Consider the following 27,814-nt stretch of genomic DNA (forward strand, 5'->3'; position numbering starts at 1 on the left):
GTCGTAGGTAGTCCTTTAAACTTCGGCTAATATATACGTAACTTTGTACATTATAAACATGACGCATCTACTAGGTTCACCCGTCGACGACGGCGTTACTAATATGACCATCGCACTAATTACATAAGCTCACATCGCGTATCAATATTTGGAATGTGTTCGGGTGGGAGCCAATGATATTATATAACTATAGATAGGTTATCCTCATACTTGAGGAGCACAAAAAATACTTCCATATTTATTTCTGTGCCTACGAAATCTGTTATTTTTGATTAATTTTCTCATTCCGTCCATCTTTGTCACATTCGTTGTTAAACATAAGGTCGTCTCTTTCTCTTTCGGCGTGCCGGAGCTCGTTAGCACGTGCACATTTCTCGCTTGTCCAGCCGCGACTAAAGGCAACTTGTCCAATTTGTCACAAGTTACGCGCTTCAATTTTGGAATGCCTATAACCTATCTTGAGTTATAAATCATTGGTGGGAGCTCCTACGAGACCCGCTTCCGACCTGACATAAATGCAGTTCCGACTCTTAAGGTCCGATTAGACCGTGAGTCCTTCAGTGCGGGCGGGCGGAGGGAGCGAGGCGAGCGGGTGCGGGTGCGGGTGGTGCGGCGCGGGCGGCGACGCCTGCGCGGGGGGAGGCAGCGGGCCGTGCGCGGGCGGCGAGCGGTACTGCTCCTCGTCGCGCATGCGGCTGCGCTCGGCCAGCTCCCGCCCGCGCTCGGCCAGCTCTCGCATGGCGGCCTGGCGCTCGTCGCCATCCAGCGAGGGCGGCCGCTCCAGCGGCGACGCCGCGCCTGGCCGCGCGCCGAACGGACCGAAGCCGAGAAGGCCAGGGAATTTTCCAGCGACGCCGTTCTGACCCGCGCTTTGTTGGATCACTGATATTTCGTTCAGCTGTTGAAGAAAATTATGTTTTAAGTCCACGATCGTGATCTGAGTATTGAGGCGAACTATGTAAAATCGCTTTTTCACACCTCCTATTCAGAAAAGAGCTTTTTCTTCCCTGCTAGGAGGGATCAAAGTGGCACTTTTCCTCCCTGCTAGGAGGGATCAAAGTAACACTTTTCTGTTCTAGCACACTATTTTTACATTTTTTGCACATTATTTTTTTAGCTTAAATAATCTGTTTAAGCATCAGATTGTGTCAACACTAAGATATTTTGATTTTCCTCATAATTGATGTGAAAAGCAGTATCAAAATGATTTCGTCTTGGGCGTTAACACGATTTTACTTTAGAATCTATCGCTTTATTATTATATATAATATATCGCGCTAATATTAAGGAACTGTCACTAGCGACGAAATAAACAATTGAGCCAGTTTTCTTTGGTTTGCTAGTGGTTGATTTTGTCGCGCATCGCTCCCGTATCACAAGTTGTGATGGGAAATTGCAGAGAATATTTCCGATCGAGAGAATATTCTCGGAAAGATTACGGTAATATTACCAAAAATGGCAATTTACTTAATAACTTTGTTTTTATATATGGGAATCGGATTTTTCGTAATAACGAAAGATGTACATATTCCAAAGTACTTTATCCTCGCGCCAAGAGCCATTACTTTAAACATGATTAAAACGTAAATTTCCATAAGTTACCGTAAATTACCGTAAGTTCTCTTAAATGGCATAGAAATTTCCTAGGGAATTTATGTTAAGTGTCTGAAACCTTTACAGTTACTGATGAAAATAAAAGATTTACGCATTATTATTACCCACATTACATGTTATTACACTGCACCACATTATGCATTATGCATTTTCGGCCAGGCGGCGTGTATTCCCGATTGAGTTTATTCAATGCTATTACCCAAAGAGGATGTTCGAGCATTGAGAGCGGCGAACCAGACACATATATCGCACGTGCAATAGCAGTGTCTATTTCTTCTTTTTCTGCGTGTTCATTTTCAATATGTAAGGCCACTGACTCAGGCTCTGCTTCAATTCGGTTTGCTGCTTTAAACAATGTTTTTACGTTGTCTGGGGCTTTTTTGCATGTTAATATGTGATTTTTCATCCTTGTAGCATTCACTGAACGGTATTTTAAATCACAAAATTTGCACTCGTGGACATCTTTTCCTAGTTCTTCTTTTTTTCGGAAATATTGATGAATAACTGACTTTGGTTTCATGGTGAACCATTCGGTTACAAACTGACTCAAATCACAATATCGCGATTACTAATTTACTATTTGCTAAGATGTTTTTGCCACGGTGGTTAAAAAAGAACTGAAGTAACATTAAGTTTAACCCTTTTGTTTTATCCTTATCTATCCCTAGCGTGGGATTTTTGACTAGGTACCTGCGCATACCTGATGCCCGAGCGCTTGACCCGTGCCATGCATGACTCAAAATATTTAGGTACATAATACTATTATTACTTTTATGAAACTAGACTAGAACAAACACCTTTTTAATTCTCTTAATTATGTATGTATCTTATATTATGTAGTAAATACCCAGTTTTATTTTAATTTGCATGGTGAATTGGTCGGTAATTAACGAGAATTTATGGTAATTTATTCGGAATCTTTTATTTAGTTCAGTAATGATATTTTCTTGTTGTGTTATAACTTTAGAAGTCATTTATATAATAATATGTACTTTGACCATCAAAAAACATAAATTTCCATATCTTTCCCATCACGAGAATATTACGGAAATATTCTCGGTAAATTACGTTACCGAAAGTTTCCCATAACGGAAACTTTCCGGTCGCCCATCACTAATCACAACAATGAATGACTTAACTTGGGTAGCTTTTTTAAATGTAGGTAGGGTAGGTAGTCAAGTCTGCAGTAAATATTTACCTTTTGCTGCATGCCGTTAAGGAAGGGCGCGGGCAGGTACGGGTAGAAGAGGTCGGGCCGCCGCAGCAGGTCGTGCGGCTCGTGCAGCGGCCGCGGCGGCAGCTCCAGCGACATGCGGCGCCCGCGCCGCGACGCACCGCCGCTCCACATGTGCGTGCCCATATGCACCTGGGGCACAAGTTGCACATAAGTCAAAAAATAATCTTCAATAAAAAAAAACCCACCTCACAAAACTGTTTGAAATGCCATTAAAATTATTGTCGTGGAGGAGTTCCATTTTGGTTTCATGAGTATGTAATTCCATTTCACCAAATAGCACTATTAGAATGCAAATGATTGGTTTTTAGATGAAAATAAAAAATCGCTATACATATGAAATTTAAGGAGTCCTCCAGCAGGAATTGCCTCGTGGAATCCACAATCAGAATTATAGGTACGTTACAAAAATGTTGCTTAAAAATCTAGCTTGCTCAACAAACTTAACGAAGATGACTTTACTAAAAGGCACACTATCACTTTTAGTTGCTTTTAGTGTGGGCTGAAGCACTGAAGTGTTATTAGACATCTAAGTGTAGATTGAGTCTGTGCGGAAAGAGTCGTGGAATGTCTGGGGCCCAATACATTCTACGACTCTTTCCGAACAGACTTCTTTTTTAACAGACTTCCAAATCTCAAAAGGAGGAGGTTATCAATTTGGTTGTATATTTTTTTTCTGTTTATTATGTTTGTTACTGTTGTTACTCCATATCTCCGTCATTTACATTGACGTCCGGACCCGGTCCTTGACCCGGAAAACCACTATGATACCTAAACTAAATAAACCAATATGATTACCATAAAATGTATATGTGTGTGATATTACCAAATAAAGTATAAGCGCCGTTAAGTGGGTTAGGTTAGTAGAACTACTAGAGTCTGTTCGGAAAGAGAGTCGTGGAATGTATTGTGCCCTATGCAGTCGGTTTTTTACTGGTTTTTTCTATTAAAGATTATTCTACAAACCGTTTTGTTATTAATTGTGTATGCTCGAATCCGAATGGTAAGATGACGGAAAGTCACATTTTAATGTCATTGTTGAAAATGGCTGCTAAAATGCTGCTAAAGAAAATAAAATACCGTAAGTACCTACTTACAAAGGCGCGAGAAGCTGCCATTTCATCCAATAAATAAAATAAAATGAATGAACATTTCCGAAAAGAGTTTAAGTCGAACAAGATATTTATTTTAAGGATAACAACAACAACCGAATTATGAAAAAAAAATGCGCGTATCTTGAAACGAAAGTAAGATTTTATACTTTTCTACTACCTACATATTATTTATATGGCTATGGGACGAATGCTTACGGAGGTCAAATAATGTTTTCAAGGTTAGTGATAGCAACTAGTGAGAAAACTTTTTATAACCATGAAAAGAAACTGGAACCGTTTTTGGACTAAGTACATCAATCATACAAAATTGTCACGGAAAGAAGTGTTGTTTGCTACCACGGTTACGTCTAACTCTCGTTTTCTAGAACAATGACAAGACCTCGGGTGCTAAAAAACTACGAAGAGAGGCATACCTACTCGAATAGTGGTGTGTCAGTGAGAATAACGAAAGTTTTATGTGGTTACCTTGAGATTCCCTTTGGTGGTAAAGGCCTTCTGGCAGACGGCGCACCGGAAGGGCTTGTCGCCCGTGTGGGTTCGCATGTGGATCTGCAGCGCCGACGACGAGGAGAAGTTCTTGCGGCACACGCCACACAGGTGCTTGGAGGACACCGGCGGCGGAGGGTGCGTCGGCCCGCTTGACACTGAGGAGGCAAGGTTAGTTTAGTCATAGAGAAATAAAGACAAGAGTGCTCACTCCATACATCAGTTCAGACTATTAATTTCAGTGTCTACATCTAGCATCGAGTAGCGGAACTATCAGTACTGCTACTTGACAATAGATGTAGCACCGACCGGAAAGTCTTATCTCAACAGCATAAGACTTTCCGGTCGGTGCTACATCTATTGTCAAGTAGCAGTACTGATAGTTCCGCTACTCGATGCTAGATGCTAATAGTCTTTTTGGTACTAAAACTGATGTATGGAGTGAGCACTCTATGTATTTTTTTCTCTCTGGAAATTTTAAAATTTTATGGTTTTATATAATAAGTGCATTTATGCTGCAATTCCGGCCTTCCTCTTGAAACTCCTCAAGCTTTTTTTACAGCAAAAAAAAAAATATATATATAAATACTATATATATAATTTCAATGTATCCGCGGCGGGCCGGATAAAATGGTTTCGCGGGCCGTACTTTGCCCACCACTTGTTTAGTCACATTATTATCGCATTTTGCTATTTACATAAAGTCAATCGGGAGAATCGGGACTAGTGCATTCATAGGACAACTTTTTCTAACTTACACTTTTCAACTTGGATAACAAAGAGAATATATATAAGAAAGGAAAATCTTGCACAGTCGCCACAGAGATCGCGTTTATATATCTACTTACTAATTTGTTTATTGTCATCAGAGATTATGATTTATGTTTGATACTTTTATGGAGTTGGGATTTTTCTTAACTTCTAACGCCATATGACGTAACGATACAGCTGGCCAACACTTTATGGTATCTCACTTTCACTCTGAATATTAATATGAAATTTTCATTCAATCATAAATTTCTTAATTAGGCACTTAACTTCTTATCTTAAGAAAAACCGGTATGAATCAAATATTTTAGAATATGAATTGGACTGCGTAGGTATAAGCGCCGCTGAGTATTTAATGGTTAGAATTAGAAATATCACTTAACCTAGTTTTCCTTCGATTCGACAGCTGGTAGGTTTCCTCTAGAAAAATTCTTCGTCTAGCGCGACTGTTTTGCTTTCAAAATCTTGTCCAAGTTTTACTACCTAACATACCTATTAATCAAATGTTTACCTAATTCAGAAAACACACATGCATGGTCTAATAAAACATGGTCTTCTCTTCCCAGAGTGTCACTTGCCTACGTCACAATAACATTGCCACTTTATTTCAACATAACATGTTACATGGGTACATTATATCTATGGTTAATAAGTTAAAATATTTCTTTATAATTTTATAATTTTCATTTATATGTATTTTATCTTAAATTTTACAATAACACGTCATTTTTAATTATTCGTTAGCAATATCTTCCGATTCACGAAAGAAATTTCAGACATTCGGGTAATTCTGTTTACACTACTGGCGACACAGGATAGCGCTGTCACATTTGACAATCCACCATGTTGTCCCTGACCGTCATACTTGTCGAACGCGTGTTAATTGTTATTTCCTTGTCGCTCAGTGTCAGCAGTCGCAGTGTTTTCCAAACTTTTCACGTCGTAAGCTTGATAATTAATGTTTTGTTACGAAAATGGTTGGCTGTTCTATTCGGAACTGTAAGAGTAGGAGTGAAAAGGGCAGTATAGATTTGTTTTATTTTACTATGTTTCTACATGAATAACTTAAAATGAATGCCGTTAAAATAATATTCACCGTTGGTTAAAATTCTCCCACTTTTTAAAGTTTGAGAACCTGTAAACAGCATGATGACGTAGGCAAGTGACAGTTAGGTCATTCGCGAATCTCGGAAGAGAGTACCAGGCGGAGTATATTATTATACCATGCACATGCACACATGTTAGATACATGAACGGGTAACTTCTAGACCTAGTCTAAAATACTAAAAACATCGTTATAAGCGGGATAAAAAAATTAATAAAACCTTTATGTGTCGTATAAAAAAAATCGGTGTATCATGGATTCTCGTGGTGTGTCTCAATTTTACTAAGGCAAATCATAAAAACAGCACCAACTAACCGCTAGGTCGCTTGGGCATCGGCGGCATGTCGATAGGCGGGGCGTGCGACATTGGCGGATGCGCCGGGGGAGACCGTTTCAGCTCCAGCTTGTCGGGCGAAGACCGGCGCTCCGGGCTCGCGTCGCGCTCCTCGCTCGGCGGACCCGGCGGCCCCGACATCCCCTTCTCGAACGACGGTGGCATGTCTCGGATCTTGTGCGTTAGCATGTGCTGCTTCATGTTGCCCTGGACAAATAAATAGAAACGTTAGAAAACAGGAATAAGCAGTCAGACCGAGAAGCTTGTGCAGATAAATATAGTGCCTTTAAAGTTTATATTTACGTAAACATTGTAAAGAGGTCTTAATTGTCAGAGCAGTTGAATTATTTATTACATTTAAATGAATGAACAGTTATTATAAAGGACACATGTCATGAAGCACTGATTAAAGGTCACAGCCATTCTAGTACCAAGCAAGCTTTTGAGTTAATTAAAAACAGAACGCCGTGTCGTAGCATACCTCAAACTGTTCTATGGAAGTTAAAAGGTATTTGAATAGTTTAAAAAAGTTTAGCTATGACACGAGATCTGCGTGACACGCTCAGGCGTCAATCACCCATACCGGATAAACGAAGGCGTTCCAGAGATCCAAAGCAGTGGCGTGCGGCGGGCGAGGGGCGCGCGGGCGCCTACCACACCGACAACCGCCGCCACTGCTCTGGAACCACAAAGACACGCAACATTACACACACACTCGCACACCGTTATATGGGGACAAACAATTTTATTTAAATTGGGACACTACAGGCCGAAAGACCATTTAGGCGGTTACTGAACTTGCATGCAATATTCGATACATTGCTAACGACAGAGTAGGTACAATAAATTCAGTGGATCTACCAAATAACGAAAATCGCATGCAAGTTCATGAACCATATAAATAGGGCTTTAGAGTATTAAACATATATATTGGACGCGGACATTTTTGGGACTATTCGTGTCGCACCTAATACCTACTTAACCGATAAAAAAGTTGTTCAAAAGTTAATCGCCTAAAATTGTCATGTCGGCTTAGGTAATATATTATGTAGGCATAATATAATCATACTCCGTATACTTCTGCCTTTGCATACCTTTATCTCAGGCCATCTGTATCTCAAAGTTGTACAGTGTGGCCAAGGCATAACATTTTGATTCCAAAAACATGAGTAGGTAACTAATTTAGTCTTTTTTTAATTATAAATGGGCTTACTCATGGCCACAGACTAGCCGAGGCGAAGACGTGGCCTACGATGGAGCGAGCCTGCCCAGAAGGTGCCTAGTCTTATCGAAACGTTCTAAATTTGACAAACGAAACACCAGGCAACGTTAAAATACTGCTTTAAATTTGCTACTCCACGCTAGATGGCGCTATAAGGAGCCAACAAAATCAAAGCAATGTCGGCTAAATATAGTGAAATACATAAGATAATGTAATTATGGTTTGTTTTGTATTTATTCAAATAGAAAAAACTTACAACTTCTTTTTATCGCTCTATTAATCCATATCGCTCTATCGACATGATTAGGTACCTACTTAAGTATATGATTCCTATGATGATGAATTTGTTGATAACCTGACTTCAGTTCAAAGTTAACAGTGAACATATTTATTATAAGTACTTATTTTAAGTATTTACTTCTTTTCAGAATTTAAATTTAATTATACAAATCGGCCTTATAATTCGTTGATAATCTTGGTGACTGTGATGAATTTCATAATTTTTCATTTCATATAAGTAGAGTATTTTAATCTTTAACTGAATTTGTTAGCAGGTACTAATATTCAACTAATGCATGTCGATGAAAATAGGTATTATAGCGCACCGCTACGAACACACGCGCAATGCTACCGTGTAACAAGATTTCAATATTCGATAAAATGTTTGACTCGTGAACTTTCGTTAGGTGCCGGTGGGTGTCGACTTATTGTAATTTCAAATGTGCATGTAAACGGCACGGATAGTCCCCGTATTCCAATACAACGTATCCATTCGCTGCGTTTGCTAGCATTCACAGGTTTTCATTGCGCATGTTCCAATGGTGATAATGCGGGAACATTATGGTTAGTGTTGGTAGAGTAGGTACTGTAGGTAGGTTTTAATACTTTTAAGTTATATTTCGGAATTCATAATGCGATACTTTCTAGGTCCCTTTTCCGCGGCTAAATTATTTGCTTTTTTAAATTTACGTAAGTGCCCTTTTTATCGCGGCTGCACGTAAAAAAATCAGGTACCTACAAACAACCGTCGTCAAAACAACGTCTATTTACTGTTTCTTCAACCTATCTATTACTCGCGTTATCGCCCCCGTAAGTAGTGTTAGGTACTGTAATTTTACCATAAAATAAATGTAGTTATAATAGTAAAGCTTACAAGAAAAAATATTTAATTACCTAAACATAATAAGCGCAACACCAAAATAAATCCTTAAATTTAGGCTTCACAAATTGATGATCATTTGGTTTTAAAACAACTTAAATTTAATTAATGAACTGTGGTGAATTTTATATGAAAATATACCAACATTTTAGGTCTGATGTCACATTTATTTCGTACAGTCAGCAGCAGAAATAGCTTAGTGGGTAAAATGTTTAATATAATAACATAATCATAAAAGTGTCTTAGGTTAATATTATATCAGTTTCAGTTCTGGTCGTATATTATCTGAATAGGTGTAGATAGATATGGATGCCGACGTTGTGAACTAAAGGAAACTCGGGACTTTCTCTTTAGCAATTCAAGAATGTTCACGATCACGATTAAAATTACAAGCAGGGCCAAAGAATTTATTCTCTTGTAGTGAGCGTAATGTATGTTTATTACAACTTGTCGGAAATTATCTGAAACTGCAGATCACTACCGACGCGTTAATTATTCCCACTTTTATTTCGAAATTACACCTTTCGTAGGCAGTTTAACAAATAAATGCCACACAACCTATAAATAGGGGAACACAATTTATAAAATGTCATACGATTGCATTAGTGAGGCCTTTAAACTTATAACTTGCGGCGCCGTCATAAATAAAAATAAAATTATATTTTATTGATAAGACCAAAAACTTTTGGTAATATACGAAAAATGTTACTTTGTCGAGCATAAATAATCTTTTTATGACGAGAAGCGTAGGTAAAGGTTCAAGGATTTATAAGCAATAAATATTTTACGACGTGAATTAATATTCTGATCGTTTTCCGTGACGTTGTTTTTATGAGTTATCATTTTTGTGTCGCGCCTCGCGAAGCGACTCGGGCGGCGCGGGCGCAGCGCGCCGTGTCCCTGCCTCTTGAAATATTGGCCGGACCGGGTATAAACCAGAATCGCCATAAACGTGATCCTTACAGCCTTTATTTATTATTAATATAACAATTTAATTAATTCGTTTAGCGTAAGATGATATTGCCGGACAGTCTATTAAATATTTCCCGCGTCCTATGTGCGAAATGTTAACTTGATTAGTTTTAATAGATAATTCTACTTAAATTCAGCTTCTTATTTAAATTGAGCTTGCTTTGTAATAAAATAGTGTTAGTAAAGGAGTTTTAGTATATTTGGTACTAATTTCCCATTTTAAGTTCCTACCAACGTAAATTTTTGTATGGACTAATTTGAGTCGGTGTCTGACAGGAAGGCATCAGTACAGTTTTGATTAAATCGGATCAAACGAGCCTACAACTTTGGTAAGTTGGTCGTCAATTACTCGCAAGTCGGCAAGTCGCGTCGGCTCGGATGCGCGGAGACAACGGCCGAAACTAATGCGAACTAGAGGCGACGACTAGCGACTTGTAATTACAGCTTGCAAAATTAATGCACTGAAACTTCTCTGAAATGAAACCGGCGCAAGAACTTCCTCGGCGTTCGGGCAACTTGTCTCCTCGACAGCTAACTTGGAGTTCGATGCTCCGATCACTTGACACGACTATCTATTGGACTCGAACTATTTACATCTATTTACGTTACAACAATCACGATTGTTACAAGCTTAACTTTACGCTCAAAATAGCGCCACCGCCTATTTATTTACACGCCGTAAAACAATTTATTTTGCGAGTCAACGATTTTATTGTCAATGAGGTTTATGCAGACGTGGGTCTACAGAAAATTAGTGGAAACGTAAACGCGCACATATGTCGCTATTTGTGTTACAATAAGATATGGACTGGCCGGTGGCCAAGAATACTCGATTGGTGTCGTGTGTCCTCTTATCTGATTATTAAATAAACAATTGTAATATTTTATACGCGATAAATAGGTAGGTAGGGGTAGGTGGGGACCAGGAATTCTCGGGTCCACTTAATACAGTGTTAACAGAAATGATGGTACCTTATGGAGGAGTATTATGGGACAGAAATCAGAATACAAACAAGAATGATAATTCACTAACCTTTGTTGAAAAGCCGCGATCGCAAACAGTGCATTTAAAAGGGCGCTCTTTGGTGTGGCTTCGATAATGTATCTCCAGGGCGGAGTTGCAGGCGAAAGTCTTGTAGCAGATGTTACACGTTGTGTTGCCGCGCACTGTACACAGACAATTCTTCTTTACAATACGAGTATTTACACAATGCCACACTGTATTTAAATCGGAACGCACGATTACACTGTAGAAGTAGTGATTCGACATCTTCTAGAGTTAGATAACTGTATATTACAATCAGCGTGTATTCGAGCGCCCGGCAAGCGATTTTTCGTTAGCTGGCAGGCGGAGGATGAATGATTCGAGGGGAATGGACGTGCGGGCGACCGGGGCGGACGAAAATATAGATTCCCGCTTAGCGCATACCTGCGGGAGGAAAAGCGAGTCCGAGCGGGCTGAAGGGCGATCCTCCGAGAGCACCAAGCGCCGCGAGGGGGGCTGGCGGCGAAGGCAGCGGCGAGTGCAGCGGCAGCCGTGGCGGCGTGGACAGGCAGGACAGCGTCGGCGACGGCGGCGATGCCCGCGCGCTCCGCCCGCTCTCCGAACCTGTCGCCGATGGGAGGGAAGCCGTTGTGGTGATGATTTTTACTTCGCATTCGGACGCCGAGGCGCAGACGGAGAGCGGCGAAGTTCGACGATCCTTCGTATCTGAGTCGTCGTCGAACTCCCTATTAGCGGGCTCGCGCTCGTCCCGGCCGCTCTCATCGTCGGTCCCGCGGGAGTCCGCCCGTCGGTCGCCGGGAGTGGACGGAGTAGGAAATAGGGGCTGAGGGACACGGTACGAAGGAAAGTCCATGGTGTCTAATCCATTGCTCATTGGTGCGTATCCGTTAATATCAACATTGCGGATCTGATCGTATTGATTGCCTGTACGCTCACCAGTATGTAGGCGTATATGTTGGTGTAAAATAGAAGGATCTGAAAACTTCTTGTGACAAACCGGACATTGATGTAACATTTGAGTGGGAGGTCTAATACGATGAACGCCCATATGCGTCTTTAAGTTGCCTTTAGTGGTAAAAGCGCGACCGCACAATTTGCACCGGAACGGCCGTTCGCCTGTATGTGTTCGATAATGCATTTGTAAAGCGCTTTTGCAAGATAAAACACGATGGCATACTATGCATTCATTAGGATCGGATACTTTATTATCTATGTTATCTACCAACTGTTGTAATTTTGTAGTTTCTGACGTTTTTGTTATCTCTATCAAGTTTTCCCACGAGTTGTCGTTGCTACCCGGACGTGGTAAAAGCGAATTATAATACAAAGGATCGCGAGCTAGATCCACGTCAACGATGCCATGGACGGAGGAGTGGAACGGAGTTAAACTACCTGAAGAAATACTGCTAGGCGGGGAGTTGGGAAACAAAGGAAAAGTGGGAAATGTACGTAGTCCCGTTGCTATTGAAATTGGCCCAGATATCGATGAATTCTTACTTGATAAGTTTTCCGGTTGATCTGGATCGGGCTTCAGATGCGGACTTTCTCTGCCGATTTGGTCTTCATTGCTGTATTTTGAGTCCATGCTGCAGTCATCGTAAGGCGACGTTGAGGGATATCGGTCATGTTCAGCCTCCTGAGTTGCATCGTTCTCTTCTGGTTCTCGCTTGGGTGATACGCGTTCTGATTCTTCGAAACTAGAATCCCGTTGGCTCTCTTCATCTTGGGGTTCAGATTTGAACATTTCGGGTGCAGATCGGGAAGGGCTCGGCGCAGATGGTTTACTGAGATCAGCCGGAGCATCTTGTTCTTCACGCATTGCGAATAGTGGATGAGGCGGTAGAGGTTTGTCTCCCAGTGGACGTGGAGGCAGTAGATCATGGTGCGGTGGTCTGTACAACGGCAAGCCTGGTGGGAAAGGTGCAGGTGCGCCTGGAGGGAACTGAAGTGGATGGGGCGGCATACCCGGGATGGGTCCCGGCGACAGTTGCGCTAATAACGGAGGGTGATATTTGTCCAAATGCTCTGGTATCGGGTTAGGGTTCATCTTGACATGTGGAAACTTCGCAGTATGTCTTTGGAAATGGACTTTAAGATTCCCTTTAGTCGTGAATCGGGATCCACATACGTTACATTTAAAAGGTCGTTCACCTGTATGCGACCGGATGTGGATTTGTAGCGCTGAATCGCTTCCAAAGACTTTCCCGCAGTATCTGCAGCGATGTTTGAAGAATGGTTCGTTTCGCCCTCCACTTTTTCCGTCGTAGGGCGACATCTTTCCAGATTTACGAAATGCTAATTCGTCTGCAAGGTTATTCGCTAGTAGACCTTGTGATGCGTTATCGAGTACTTCTTGGGCGCGTTTTTGTAGCATTTCAAGCGTATTTGGTTCGTTGAGGGATGGTGGTGGATCATTATTCGTTATGATCGAAGATGCTAAAGAGGACGATATGGAACTGTAGGGTGGGTGGGACATCATAGGTGGCGTAGAGGTTGGGATTTTTGGAATGGAGATTTGCTCTGTCTTAGGAATAAGATGCGCGTGCGTAGACGGTAAACTTTGGCTAGTAGGAGGCATGGATACAGGAGGTGTTGGCTCCCGTGGCGGACGAGGCGGCGACGGTGATCGAGCGGCAGGCGCAGGCACGATCGGTTCGTCATTCGGCGGCGGGCTTGCGTCATCATCTCTCCGTCGTGTTAGCGACAGTTGGCTTTGTAGTTGCCGTATCAACTGTAGTTGAAAAACTTGTTGATGTTGTAGCGTGAAAAGTGTACTTTGTAGGACGGCAAGTTCGTGTAGCGCCGCTTCATTGTCGGCATTGTTCGCCATCGCTGTGGCGGCAAATTGCGCTACAGCGACTTTCGTGTTTTGGAGCGCTTCGAGCGTCACGTGTCCGGCAACCGGGAAAGGTAGTCCCACCGGCGGCACGTCGGCTTCAGGCACTTCTGCTTCTCCTTCTTCGAGGCTGTTATTATTTTCTGCATCTTGTCGATGCCTTCGCACTTGTTCTAATCTTTTGTTAGGTTCATCCATTTCTTCGTCCCCTGATACGACCATCTCCTCAGGGTCGGAGTGCATTCGTTCCTCGCCCATCTGTAGCGCCTTCTCATCGCACACTCGTTTGTGGTGCAGGAATTCGTGCAGATTATCGAACTGCTCCTGGCAGCGTGGGCACATGTGCGCCTCTGTTCTATCTCTCGCTTCTTCTGGTATGACATTGTTAATTTCTTCTTCCGAACACGAACCGGAACTTTCACCTAAAACAAAGAAAACTTCATTACCTATCGATTTTTTTTAGTTTTATATTGTGTATAGGTGTATGTGTCGATGTTCCTGTTTATTTTATGCTAATTGTGGTATTATACCTGAATTCCTACCTGTGTTAATGTTATTTATTCCTAATGTTATGTTAGTGTCGTCATGAAATCGCTCAATAAATTACCATTACTCTTTAGGTACCGCAGAAACTAAAATAATCACTACCTACTTTCTTTGCTACTCATCACGTTTAGAGCAAACTATGTAAAAGGATAATTGAATTGAATGTTATAATCTATTTAAAGGGAAACGTCACATACACCTAACTAATGAATTAAAATACATTCCAACGTCTCGAGCCCTTTACCAGCACATGTGATCCGTTTAAATTGTTTTATTTCGTGAATAAATGTGACAGTAAACGAATAAAATATACCTAGGTATTAATTAAAAGGCAATTTAATTGTAACGGTGTTGTTAGTAAAAGTATGTTTTACAAAATATTTCTTAGTAGGTAGGTTCTTAAGTATTCGTTTTGAACAAACAGTAATAATATTTAAAAAAAATAAGTAGGCGTTGCAGCCTTTATTACTGAAGTGTTCATGCGTTCAGTGTTTCTTTTCTGATCTATTTTTGTATCAACATTGTGATACAAGTTTCAAAGGCGTTTAAATTAAATTGACTGACTGACGCTTTAACCTATCAATATTTATTTCTAAAAACATGAAAGTTTAAAACCGCGTACCTATATTTCAGCTGTCACGAGTTGGTCTATAATTAGGTGTCTACCCAGGTATTCATCTGCATTCAACCCGTCCGAGTGTCCGTCACTGTCGATCCATACCATATCGAGATAGGTTTTTACTATAGGTATTCAGTAAGGAATATAAATCCTCTTATTAAGCACTTGTAAAATAGGGACTTATTTGTATATAAAAATTAAGTAGGGTGTGTAGATTTTTTTGCATGTTATTTCCGGTCAGTAGCTTAGTACCTACCTAAATTATAAAAAATAATCATAATACTGCTTATTTTAATAAATTGTACAACGGGACTGTTCCTAATGGCGGCACTGTTAATAATGTGTAAAAATCGTGAAAGTTTAAATCAGTGCTTATTTTAATATGTGTTTTGGTAGGTTTTAATTTAGATAACTTACTTATTCGTATCAAAGTTTTGCTTCTATGTGTACGACAGTAAGACGTACCTTTATAGTGAATATTATATTAAATACTTATATATTTTGTGTAGGTACTAAATAAGTACGTAAAACATTAGGACCTATAAACATTATTCGGCAATTACTTCGATGCCTGCCAGACGCAAGTTTTTGTGGCAAATCGGATCAATAGTAGATTGTTAACCAAGGGATGAAATGATGCCTTTCAACCGAGTTAAACACTCTACTTTTCATTTCGAATACGAGGAAAGTAAAATGCATGTGTTTTTTTAAACATGACTAAGTATACAATTTTATAGTAAATCTTGAGGGTACTTTCAATTAACAATTTAGTCAAAAGTATTGTTATTTATGGAACGAGGAGTTAAATATTACAATGGAAATTGTATAACAAATCCATTATAACCCAAATTTCAGTTGCTTATCTTTAAAAAAATCATAAAATCGTACTTGGAACGTAAAATGCTCTAGTGCAGAAACGTATCATTTTCTGCACACCTTTTAGAACAACAATGACCCTCTTTCAGAGCATGAGAAATGAAAAATAAGTACATAGATATTTATGGCAAACACACTTGTTCGTGAATAGCTACGACTAGCCTTGCAGCATCCCAAGTTGGCTGTGTTCTAGGGTGGGTCACTTGTGTATGGAGAAAAAAAATATAAAATAATAGTTATCCTTCGGGCACAGTTACAAAAAGTTGCGTAATAATGCCAATAAACAGTGTTTCAAATTATTCTGTAATCGAAATTCATTTTCTGCCTCTGGATCCATTTCAAAGTTTTCATATAAATATTGTTATATTTTGTATGGTCTGCGGAGTATATTTATGTATCGTCTCTTTATTCAAACTTTAGCTAAAAAGTTATACCATTATTAGCTCGAAATAGCATGGTAAAAGTTCAGAGCCATAAATAAATAAAAAAGTACTCAAAAAGAAACATTTTTTTTTCACAATGTCCATACATTTAACAATAATTTTAACTAAAATCCGGAGGCAGTAAAATTAAAGCTAAAAATAAAATAAAAATACGTGCAATAATTAATTACCAAATGGCACCTTTTTTTAACTGTGCCCCCTAATAAATTAAAAAAAAGTAAAAATGACCCATCCTACTGTGTTCTCCCCCTGCACGCTGTGTCAGTGACTGACATTGGTTGAGACTCATGCGTCAGTCTTGGCGACGCTTTTCGAGTACCTAGTTCTTGCGAATGTGTTGTGATTTTACATCTGACGCAAAAAACGATTTCATTTTTTGAGTAAGAATCAAAATGAAAGGAAAGGTTAGTATTTTAGCAGTAAGCTAATTTTTGATAAAGCTTCCTGTTTTCGTGTTATGTCATTGTGAAATTACGACTGTAGGTATCTGAATTATTTTTATTTTGGGGAAAAATACTTGGGACTAAATTCGGATCAAATTCTAAAACAAGTTTTTTTATATATTTTTTGCATGAGATTTTGCAAGGCTATGTATGTTTATATTAATTTGTTGCTTTCATCCCAGTATGGAAATGTGAAAAAATTAGTCAAACTAATAAGCAGGTACTCACTAAATAACTATCAGTTCGATTAGCTGCTAAGTGGTACGATTTCCTGTCCACGCTTTTAACTCGAATTTAACTGTTCTGAGACATAGGTACTAACATTGGATAATTGTTTTCATTTAATTTTTTTTTGACGCGGCGTGCGGCAGTACGGTATACACGGCTGTCGGCTGCTCGCACTTTTAGTGATTAAGAAAGGAGACCTAGGGGCCGATTTTTGAATTTCGACCGCCCGATTTCGTGTATTTCTTTCAGTAATATCTCCACTACTAGGCATATAAATTCTACTAATAGAATCGAAAACGAGTGGTCTGTACCACTTGATTCCAAATTTCTATCACTCGTTTTTCAAAAATTAGCATTTCGTCATTTTCCACCGATTTTCGAGTGATGAAATCGAGTGATCGAAATTCAAAAATCGGCCCCCTAGGCTCTCCGAAACATATCGCGCGAGTGACTTAAAACAATTAAGTCTAAACCGTAAAATTATTCAACGATTTTAACTGTTTCGTAAAGTACTGAATAAAACGTTGTGGTCGATAACCAGTATTGAACACTTTTTTGATAGCGGTCATCGCGATGAAACAATTTCAGGTTGAAAGTAGTTTTCATAACTTTTCAAATGTAATATTTTATTAACAAACGTGTATTGAAATGATCATATGTGACGCTATTAATTGGAAATTTTAAGAACGGCTTGTCAGCCTAAAATAACTACAGAGGCAACTTCTAATAAATATGGATACTTAGTAAGTTATACTTTAGTTTATATCTCTGACAACAAACCGGTTTTTTGTAACATTTATAAAGAATTGTGTCCTAACCTAAGGTTATCCTCTTAAGACCCAAGCCAATTTTTGCACTTTTGGATTTGGTACTTTCTTTTATTTATACAATAATTCGAAACTCAAATTTAATTTGTATTTGCACAAGTAGGTACGCCGGAACTTACGAGGTAAAAAAACCGGCCAAGTGCGAGTCGGACTCGCGCACGGAGGGTTCCGCACCATCAACAAAAAATAGAGCAAAACAAGCAAAAAAACGGTCACCTATCCAAGTACTGACCCCACCCGACGTTGCTTAACTTTGGTCAAAAATCAGGTTTGTTGTATGGGAGCCCCACTTAAATCTTTATTTTATTCTGTTTGTAGTATTTGTTATAGCGGCAACAGAAATACATCATCTGTGAAAATTTCAACTGTCTAGCTATCACGGTTCGTGAGATACAGCCTGGTGACAGACGGACGGACGGACGGACAGACGGACGGACGGACGGACGGACAGCGGAGTCTTAGTAATAGGGTCCCGTTTTTACCCTTTGGGTACGGAACCCTAAAAATTTACTATACGGGTCGGGAGGTGTAGACAATACTTACATTTCGCACTAACATAGTTTCAACAACATTTTATTTGATCGAATTTCAAATCTCGGACTTATCGGGTTGTGTTAAGTTTAAGCATTAAATTATGTTCATTAACCATGGATTGCTTAAATAAGTATTGTGTCCTTTTTATAAAAATAAAATACTATTTATTAACCAATAATTTGTAAGTAGGTAAAGTTTAGTTAAGTACTTAAGAGTTAATGAAAGTATTTCCTAAATTAATTAAAATGTTTCCGTAAGATTTATTACATCTTAAGACGAAAGTGGAGGACCCGCGCTAAATCGCCTTTTCATACAAACGTAGGTAGTCCTCATAATTTTCCTCTCTGGATATTAACATTATTGAAAATATTTTGACACTATTTGTTGTATATCAACCATAGCTATGCCCCTCGTACGTTTGATGTTTTTCGAATTCTTAATAACTATAAAAGTTAGGAGCATTTAAAAATTTGTATGAGTTTTGTCCTATTTTTTACAATAATCAATAATAAAGCTATGGTTAATATACATCAAGTTATGCAAAAATATTTTGCATAATGTCAATATCCATAGAGGAAAATGAGGACTACGTTTGGATGGAGAAGCGGCAGTCCCCTACTTACTTGTACCTTTTTTGGACGTAGAATAGAACGCACCAAAAATAACAATACGACCTGTTCCTAATCAATGCGAAGTATTACTATGACCTATCGATTACTATAGTGTACTAATATTCAATTCAATATTTTTTTTTTTAATAACATAAAATCTGTTTAATCTTATTGCATAAAGTACATCGGATCTACATGCCTAAACAAACTTCAGCTAGTTTCATAATTCAGTAAATATGTAAATATTTTGAAATGAATGTGACGTTAATTACTATAATAAATAAAAATCATTCAATTCTCCACATATATTTTTATTTCGTAGTGTTCGTGGTTTAACTACTCATCACTAGGTGTCGCTAGCAACCCGTTAACCAGCTAGCTTCCGCCCGGAATCTGAGATTTAAAATGATGTTGGAACTATTATGTAAAATCATATTTATTCATACATTTATCAAATATAAGCATACCCCGCAACGGAGCTAGCAGAACCGTAGCATATGACAGTTTTGTGTCAGGGTTGGCGATTATGATGAACCATTTTGCTTTAAACTTTATTGTATGTAAGATTAATAAAATTGACCGAGAACCTTGTTGACCCTCTTCCGATATAACCCGGTTTAATTTACTGTCAAATAATATAAATTAACAGGTCAATGTCAATATTAGATGCGTTTCAATGTATCTGTTATTTTGTTTATAAAATCACGTTTTTTTTTCACATTTCTTTCAAATATTAACATGGCATTTTCATTGCTTGAAAATATAGGTGTTTGGAAACAAAAAAAAAAATATTTTTTGTACTTTAGTTTATGCGTAGTAGTGATAACCCTGACGTACAACTGCTACAGATTTGCTAGCTCGGTTGCGAGGTATGAATATAAGTAACAATTGTATATTCGGCTTACCTACTCTTCTACTAATTCTACAACACCAAAAGTGTTAAATATAAAATAACAGCAACTAGGTAACATTAAATTTATCAGGTATTTTTACTTTATTTATTTTATTTTGTTGCTCAAGTCAGTTATTAATTTATTTTATATTGCGTATTTTATGTATAATTGGTTATGTATATTTGTAATTAAATTTAATCTGTCATTGTTATATAATTAAATGAACAATATTCAAGCGTAACAGATAAAAGTTAAAAAATATTAAAAGTAATATTAATAGGTATGAACTATTGTAGTGAGTACTTGAGTAATCATTAAACTCATTAAGTTACAGACCTACAAGTATAAATAAATATTGTGAAAAATATAGGTAGTTAAAATATTTGGAGGGCATTGTTTTATAGCATTTTTTTGTTTTATTTTTTTATTATTATTATCCTTTTTTGTTTATTTTTGGGTTACATTATCGTGTGTTTTTTTGGTGTTTTGGATTAGTAATAAAACGAATTGACTATTGAGTTTAGCGGTACCTACCGCAGTAAAACCGAACTATAAATGATTATTGAAGTGCAACTGTCTCTTTAGTGAATTAAATGTGTAAATTCAATTTTCACACCTCCTATTCGGAAAAGAGCTTTTTCTTTCCTGCTAGGAGGGATCAAAATGGCACTTTTCCTCCCTACTAGGAGGGATCAAAGTAACACTTTTCTGTTCAAGCACACTATATTTTACATTTTTTGCACATTATTTTTTTAGCTTCAATAATCTGTTTAAGCATCAGATCGTGTCAATACTAAGATTTTTTTATTTTTCCTCATAGTTGATGTGAAAAGTATGAGTCACACGGTATCAAAATTATTTCGTCTTGGGCGTTAACACTTAATCCCTCATTACGCTCAGGATTCTAAAGTAGAATCCTGAGCGTAATGAGGGATTCAATGTACGCCCTTGACAGAAATATATCATTTTGATCCCTTGTAACACAAACTACTATTGAAAGAGCCTATGCGAGGATTAACGTAAAATTGTTTTTTTTTTAATTGATATATCAAACAAAACCAATAAGAGTAAGACGAGGACTACTTACTTTTAGGTCTATGAAATTAATTGTAAGGATAACAAACAGATACCGTAGTAATAAAGTGCAGGTTGCTGGCATGTCCCTAATTCGTGATACCGATACCTATATGGAGTATCCTAAATCGGATTGAATACCTACATTACCAACACATATAGTATTGGCTAGAAATACCTACACATCAATACTGCCTATTACGCCCCTATGCTTTATTTTATACAAAGCTCGAATCTTTAAAGGTTGGTATTATAGTTAGGTACCTACATCAACGTGACGTGATATGAAATTTACAATTAATAAAGTTCTCTCTCGTTTAAGAATTTTAATAAAATATCAACTCTAAGTTTCTTGTTTCATTCGTAATAACATTTTTGATATATAAATATTAAGGTAATTAGCTGATTAGCATTTTAAATTTGCTAACATGGCAAAATGAGTAGGTATCTACTTAGGTAATAAAGTAATTGAAAAATATATGTTACTAGCTGTTGCCCGCGACTTCGTACCCGTGGATTAGTATATTTTCCCCATACAAACTTTGGACCCTCATTTCACCCCTTTAGAGGATGAATTTTGAAAAATCCTTTCTTAGTGGACCCCTAGACCTTATAAGGAACCTACTTGCCAAATTTGGACCTTCTAGTCCCAGCGGTTTGGGCTGTGCGTTGATTTAAGTCAGTCAGGTCTTTCACGTTTATATATATAAATAAATATTAAGGTAATTAGCTGATTGGCATTTTAAATTTGCTAACATGGCAAAATGAGTAGGTATATCTACTTAGGTAATAAAGTAATTGAAAAATATATGTTACTAGCTGTTGCCCGCGACTTCGTACCCGTGGATTAGTATATTTTCCCCATACAAACTTTGGACCCCCATTTCACCCCTTTAGAGGATGAATTTTGAAAAATCCTTTCTTAGTGGACCCCTAGACCTTATAAGGAACCTACTTGCCAAATTTGGACTTTCTAGTCCCAGCGGTTTGGGCTGTGCGTTGATTTAAGTCAGTCAGTCAGGTCTTTCATGTTTATATATATAGATTTATGTTATCAAACATATTTTTTGATCATATAAACCAATGGTACTAATCTCAATTACATTATTATAATGAGTACTTATTACCTACTACTAAGCTAAAAAGATGCTTAGTAAAACTTTGAAAGTTATTATTGTTTCATAATACCAACACAAAGCCTGATAAAGTTCATTTCGACCATATAAGCAGGTCCATAAGAAAAAAAATGCTGCTTATTATTATTAATACGCAATCACATAGGTTTCATTGGTGTTTTGCCTTTTCGCAGAAATTTTATTTTCCGAATTTCACTTGCCAACTAACTTTTCGCAGATAATTTACTTTGGCAACCAACATTCGGTAAACTTTCATTATGATGACGTTTTATTTACTTGGTAGAATTATTGTTAGTTAGATCATTATTATGATGATGTGCAATATTTGGGATACCTTTCACTTACCAAATAGATATTTATTACCTAGTATACTAACATGAATAACGTCTAGTCATTTGACAGAGTCAAGATAGGTGCGACGACGAGCGAAGCGAGGACTTTTTTCATTGTAAGTACAATGTTAATTTACCAAATTAAACTTTTAATGTAAGTACCTATTGTACTTATTAGACTCACGTCACGAAGTCATACCTAAAATGTACCTACCGTTTTTAAAGGGGCTATTTAAAGTGTTGGCCAAAGTTGCTAACTGTTAGGTTGAAAAATCATACGAATTATTGTGTTGAATTGCCACTTCGATAAATTGGGTTTGAAATAACAATCGACCAAATAATCTTCGGCAATGACTTCTGGTCATGGATGTCTATACCATCATCTACTTACGTAAAATGTATTGTATAATGTACCTTTATGTAGGTAGGTACATAAGTACAGTCGGTATATGTATATGTACATGTAGATATGTTTTTTGTTTATTAATGGTAGGTATTTATTTGTGTATCTAGTTAGTTATCAAATTAAATGTAGTTTATTTTCTACTAGTATTTTGTACAGTGTATAGTGTTCTGCCTAACATCTCACACTTTATTACCTACATATACCTATATATATTGCCATTTGGCAGATATCCCTTTGTCTTTGTAGAACTAGAAATGTTAGATACCTATGTGTTATATGCACGCTGCTCTACACTGCACGCCGCGCTTCGTTGGTTTATTTTTCATTGAAGCGTTTTACTAAAATACCTCTATTTACTTATTAATTTTAGATAGGTATCGCATATTTTACCAAGTTAAAGTGCCTTTCCTACTGTTACTGTAGGTACCTATTTAGTAGTCGTTAATCATTATATGTACCTACTCCATTTCCAAAGAGCGGATTGATTGGAAATTTCTTTAGCTTATGTAGATTTTATGACTATGTAATACCATGTTTCTGCCTACTAGTAGGTAGGTACATACTAAGAAAACAAAATCGGATGCATTTAAAGTCCTTTTTCATCACTTCGATACTTAAGCTTGTTAGAAGGAGAGGAATCTCGTTTTATCTATTAGGCAAAGGGATGTTCTATAAATAGGTAGATACTTATAAGAAACTCTGTTGGGTTGAAATTTAAGGTCAGTGCAGTATTCATATACCTAGGTATGTTTAACGCATAACATATGTATTAATTTTATAAGTATATCATCCTATTTATTTATTTGTATCTATATGTAAGTACAACATATTTATTGGCAATTTGGCAATAATACGCTTAAAAATTTCCGGCTCGACAACAATTGTTTGGGATAAACAGAAACGGTAATGAGACTAATGTGTCACTGCGTTTCCATTATAAAAATAAAATACTTAAGAGGCATATTAGCCAATCTTAAAATAGTTTTTACAGAAAAAACCTACCTATATTTTTATAATCCCATAAATATAAACAAAGTATTGCATTTGTTAGGTACATAGGTATATCACTTCTTGGAAGTACCTATAATTATAGTATAGGTACCTAGTTTTATTGTCTGTACATATACAATATGTGTTCAGTTCAGGTCATTGACTAGAAAACTTGTGGATTGATACCAAAGTGTTACAGCAATATTTTAATAATACAGTATCAAACGTATACCTAAAACAAGTTATTGTAAGTTCTCCGAAATTTGCGGTTACAAAAAAAACATAACAAAGAATTGCATGTCCGGTGCATAAGCCGCCGCGTTTGAAGCCGTTCAATTTTTTTGACGTTTATGATGTTTACACTGAAAGCGAGCGATAAAGTGAGCACCGACACAAAACACAGTAATCCGAGCCTTGCTGCGGCGAGGATTAAACATCTCATTTGAGGCAAGATGCCGGTGCGTTTAATAGTTATTTGTAAGATGAAGGATTAGTGTTGTCGCTGTGTGCCCGGTGACGGCGCTTTTGCGCCGCGTCCGAATTGAAGGGCCGGCGGCCGCTGCATTACGCACAGAAAAAACAAATGGCCACTGTCCTGCAACCGCCGCCTAAACCCACCTATAATGGTTTACAAAGTTTACAAAACAACTTGCATTGTTGTTTATTCCAGTTATATTGTCCAAATCATAACAGGTTCGGATCCCTTGGGATGATGATTGGCTACCTGATGATATGATATCTTAGAATAACGCAATTAATCCTAATTATTAATAAATTTTTTTTACAAATTTTTCTTTTATACCTACTTAGTATAAAATTTTACTGTTTCTCGGTACAGATGCTTGTAAGGAGATAGTAGTGTCTGAGTGTAGTAAGAATAATTGCGATACTAAACATGTTCGTCTATAAAACTATTTTGATTTGTGGCCATGATAACGACTATATAATACACGTACCTAACGACTTTCAACCCACGTACAATAAATTTATTTATTATTTTGTTTTATCGCTGCAATCACCATTAAAATATTTTAAGTTTATAATTTAAGTTGAGAGCTAATTAATCTACTTAGAGAAGGTCTATAAATTATATCAAAAGTAATTATTCATCTTCGAGTTTTACGAGTAAATGGAAGCATTATGCATATCAACGTTTCATTTCAAGCGCTGGGACCGGAACATTAACAAGTTTTTCGAATTTATTAGTGGACCAAACAAACAGTGAATATATTTCATAAGAATGTGAATACGTTATTTCAATAGTTGGCAGATAAAACGCCGCTTAGTATTTTATAGAGCACTCGAAAAACTGGCAATGAGATAAGCCGACTGTAACGGTGTTATAATAAAAATTTGACAGCTCTCATATGTGGTTGTAGAGCATAATCACTATCTATAGGTAGGTCCTCAAGTTTGCGCAGTGTCAACTACTCTACTACCATATTTTTACAACAGGTTTACATGCCTACTTTGACATTGACATTTTTTTAACTACGCAATTTGTATATTTTTTGTTCAATAAGTAATATTTTTGCGCAAATTATAAAGGAACAAGCACACCAAAATAATTCCAAGTTCTTTCTGAATAAGTACCTAATCATTAATAACCTGACAGTCATTTAAAACAACGTTAATTAATTTTGCAAAATTATAAATAAAAAAATATCTTCTAATCACCTACATAAAAATGTAGAGTTCTTAAAAATAGTTCTTAATGTTTTGCTGCACATTATAAAATAAAGTTCATAGTTGCATATTACCAAAACAGGTAATTTCTACAGGTGAAAAACCTGTGAAAATTCAAAACACCTACGTGTGAATTAAGTTTCAAAATACAACAATCAAAAAGAGGCGATAATTACTGAACTTACTATTTTTAACTTGATCATCAAACTTTTAAAGTTGTAGTGAATTTATTATTGTTCCTTTGTTCACGTTTAATATATATTTTTATATTTACCTACCTTCAAAAATAAATTCGATTGAATTTGTCAAATTTTGAAAGATAAACGTAAGTGTAATTTTCTATGAAAACATCAACTTTTTGAAACTGCAGTCACCGCTTAAAACTTTTCTTGTCACTTCACTAAGCTTGTTCCGCACCTACCTGCGGCCGCGTGTTTCCCTCGTGTAAGCGCATTTGTTTGTCAAGTGTGGAAATTCACTGCACTCTACTCACCACGTTGAGGGCGAATTTTAGTGCTCACTTTCTGGTGGATGCCGAATTTTATCGTCGCTAACTGAATCATTGTCGCGCGCGGTCGGCTTTACGAAAATGTATTCACGGTAATCTTTCTCGTCAAAATATATTCACTGTTCCGAAATGTATGATGGTTGTGTAGTGATGTGCGTGGTGGGTGAGCTAGGTACCGATGGAGACGCGACGGACGCAGGCTGGCTTCACGCGCGGCATGGTGTCGGCGGCTACAGCCGCATGGCCCCGCAGCAGGGCTGGAGGTCGGCACTCGCGCGTCGCGCAGTGTTCGGGAGCTACGGCGGACACGGGGTGCGGCCGGGCGCGCCACTCGCCATCTGAAGCGCGACTGAGCGAGGCGGCGGGCGACGGGCGGCGGGCGGCGAGCGCGCGCGCGCACCAGGTATACGGTTATGACAGGAGGCGGGGCCGCGCCCGGCTCATAAATCAAACTTCGCCCATTCGCACGCGCCGCACGGGCCCCCCTCCTCCATATTCCATATTCGGGGCGGGGCATATTTTCATAATCATAACGCCTCATATTCATAAGCGATATGTGGCGAGTGGGGCCGCGAGGCGGTGCGCGCGGTGGGCGGCGCGAGCCCGCTAGATGGCGACGCTCGCGCCCCACGAAGCCTCCCACATACACTAATTAAAGCTACACGTCATCTAATTTATTTTTTGAAGACCGTCAATCATAACAAAAAAGTATTTTGAATAAATCGTTTGATCTTGACTTCTTTGGCATCGACGCGCTGGAATGTTTTAGCGGTTAACTAAGTTTCGAAAAGTTTGCAGACAACTTTTTAAAACTTTTATTTAAGTTGTGACAACTCCAATAACCATAGCTACCTATCTATTTAAGAACATATATTTACCTGTGTCATGGACTAACCTATTAGGACCCGCAATCGCCATTTTGAGTAGCGTACCCCGGAAGAAAACATTTTTTTTGTATTAGACTTAGATGGCGTCGGTCATTCAGCGGGCTGTAGGTTGTGTAGCCCATTCCGCAAGAGGGCGCTGCCACTAGAAGAGTTGTAGACGTTGTAGTTGTTAGGTGTAGTTCTTAGTTTTTCTTAAACGAGTGGATAGATGGCGCAATAATTTTAATATTAGGTAGCTGGTCAACCAAATCTTGTCAGTAAAAAAAGGCGCGAAATTCAAATTTTCTATGGGACTACATTTTTCAAATTTGCCGCCTTTTTCTACTGTCAAGATCTGGTTGACCGAGTATACTACCGCATCATTTGCGTTTCTATGTTTGAACAGCGCATCTGTACACGTGTCATTGTGTGAGTTAGTTGTTATTATTATAATTAGGGCTGACTTTCGTTTTTTGTCACAGATAGCAATCAAATGTATATGTTTTAGATAAAAATGGTCTTCACAGCAAGATGTGTTGTCGTTAATTGTGTAAACACTAGCAGAAATAGTGACTGCAAATTTTATAGATTTCCAAAAGTAGTGTGGAAACAAGAACAGCGCAATAAATGGATAATTGCCGTAAGGAGAAAAAAAGTAAGTCACCTAACCTAACCTCTAAAATCATACCTTCCTTAAATACGCAAAAATTTGATTTATGTTGTAAACGTATCAAGTTTTAACGGTGAATTATTTTGTTATAGTCCCGATGGCACTCAAAATCGGACGACAGAATTTGCAGTGCTTACTTTATTGTTGGTAGAAAGGCTGATGAAAGTGATGAACAAGCCAGTCCCAGCTATGTTCCAAGAATCGAGACAAATCAAGACGGATTGACGAAAATGCGGCAATATCGAGGTTCCAACGTTATATGGAACGAAGAAACG

At 38.0% G+C, this 27,814-nt stretch overlaps 1 protein-coding gene across 3 annotated transcripts; it reads right to left on the reverse strand.

Annotated features, from left to right (window-relative positions):
• Positions 1-479: 479 nt before the first annotated feature.
• LOC134647964 (homeotic protein spalt-major) lies at positions 480-26,446 on the reverse strand. 3 transcript variants are annotated; one of them, XM_063502373.1, is made up of 9 exons: positions 25,989-26,446; positions 12,513-14,273; positions 11,439-11,618; positions 11,043-11,176; positions 7,240-7,335; positions 6,638-6,863; positions 4,429-4,607; positions 2,813-2,980; positions 480-898 (listed from the first exon to the last, which is right to left on the reverse strand). In XM_063502373.1, exons 1-9 carry the CDS (start codon positions 26,056-26,058, stop codon positions 542-544), a joined length of 3,171 nt encoding a protein of 1,056 aa, XP_063358443.1. In that variant the 5' UTR covers positions 26,059-26,446; the 3' UTR covers positions 480-541. The 3 variants fall into 3 exon arrangements, with proteins under 3 accessions (XP_063358443.1, XP_063358444.1, XP_063358445.1); XM_063502374.1 differs by having other exon boundaries at positions 26,180-26,445; XM_063502375.1 differs by lacking the exon at positions 11,439-11,618 and having other exon boundaries at positions 25,989-26,442.
• Between the last annotated feature and the right edge of the window lie 1,368 nt (positions 26,447-27,814).

This window comes from Cydia amplana, chromosome 5 (genome assembly GCF_948474715.1).
Source record: "Cydia amplana chromosome 5, ilCydAmpl1.1, whole genome shotgun sequence".
NCBI lineage: Eukaryota > Metazoa > Arthropoda > Insecta > Lepidoptera > Tortricidae > Cydia > Cydia amplana.

Bases quoted from the DNA above. Each gene is read 5' to 3' on its own strand.
- LOC134647964 (XM_063502373.1), bottom strand. From the start codon at position 26,058: ATGATTCAGTTAGCGACGATAAAATTCGGCATCCACCAGAAAGTGAGC. The intron at 4,608-6,637 runs GTTAGTTGGTGC...TTGCCTCCTCAG, and splicing joins GATGCCCAAGCGACCTAGCG to TGTCAAGCGGGCCGACGCAC. The intron at 2,981-4,428 runs GTAACCACATAA...CTTGTGCCCCAG, and splicing joins CCACCAAAGGGAATCTCAAG to GTGCATATGGGCACGCACAT.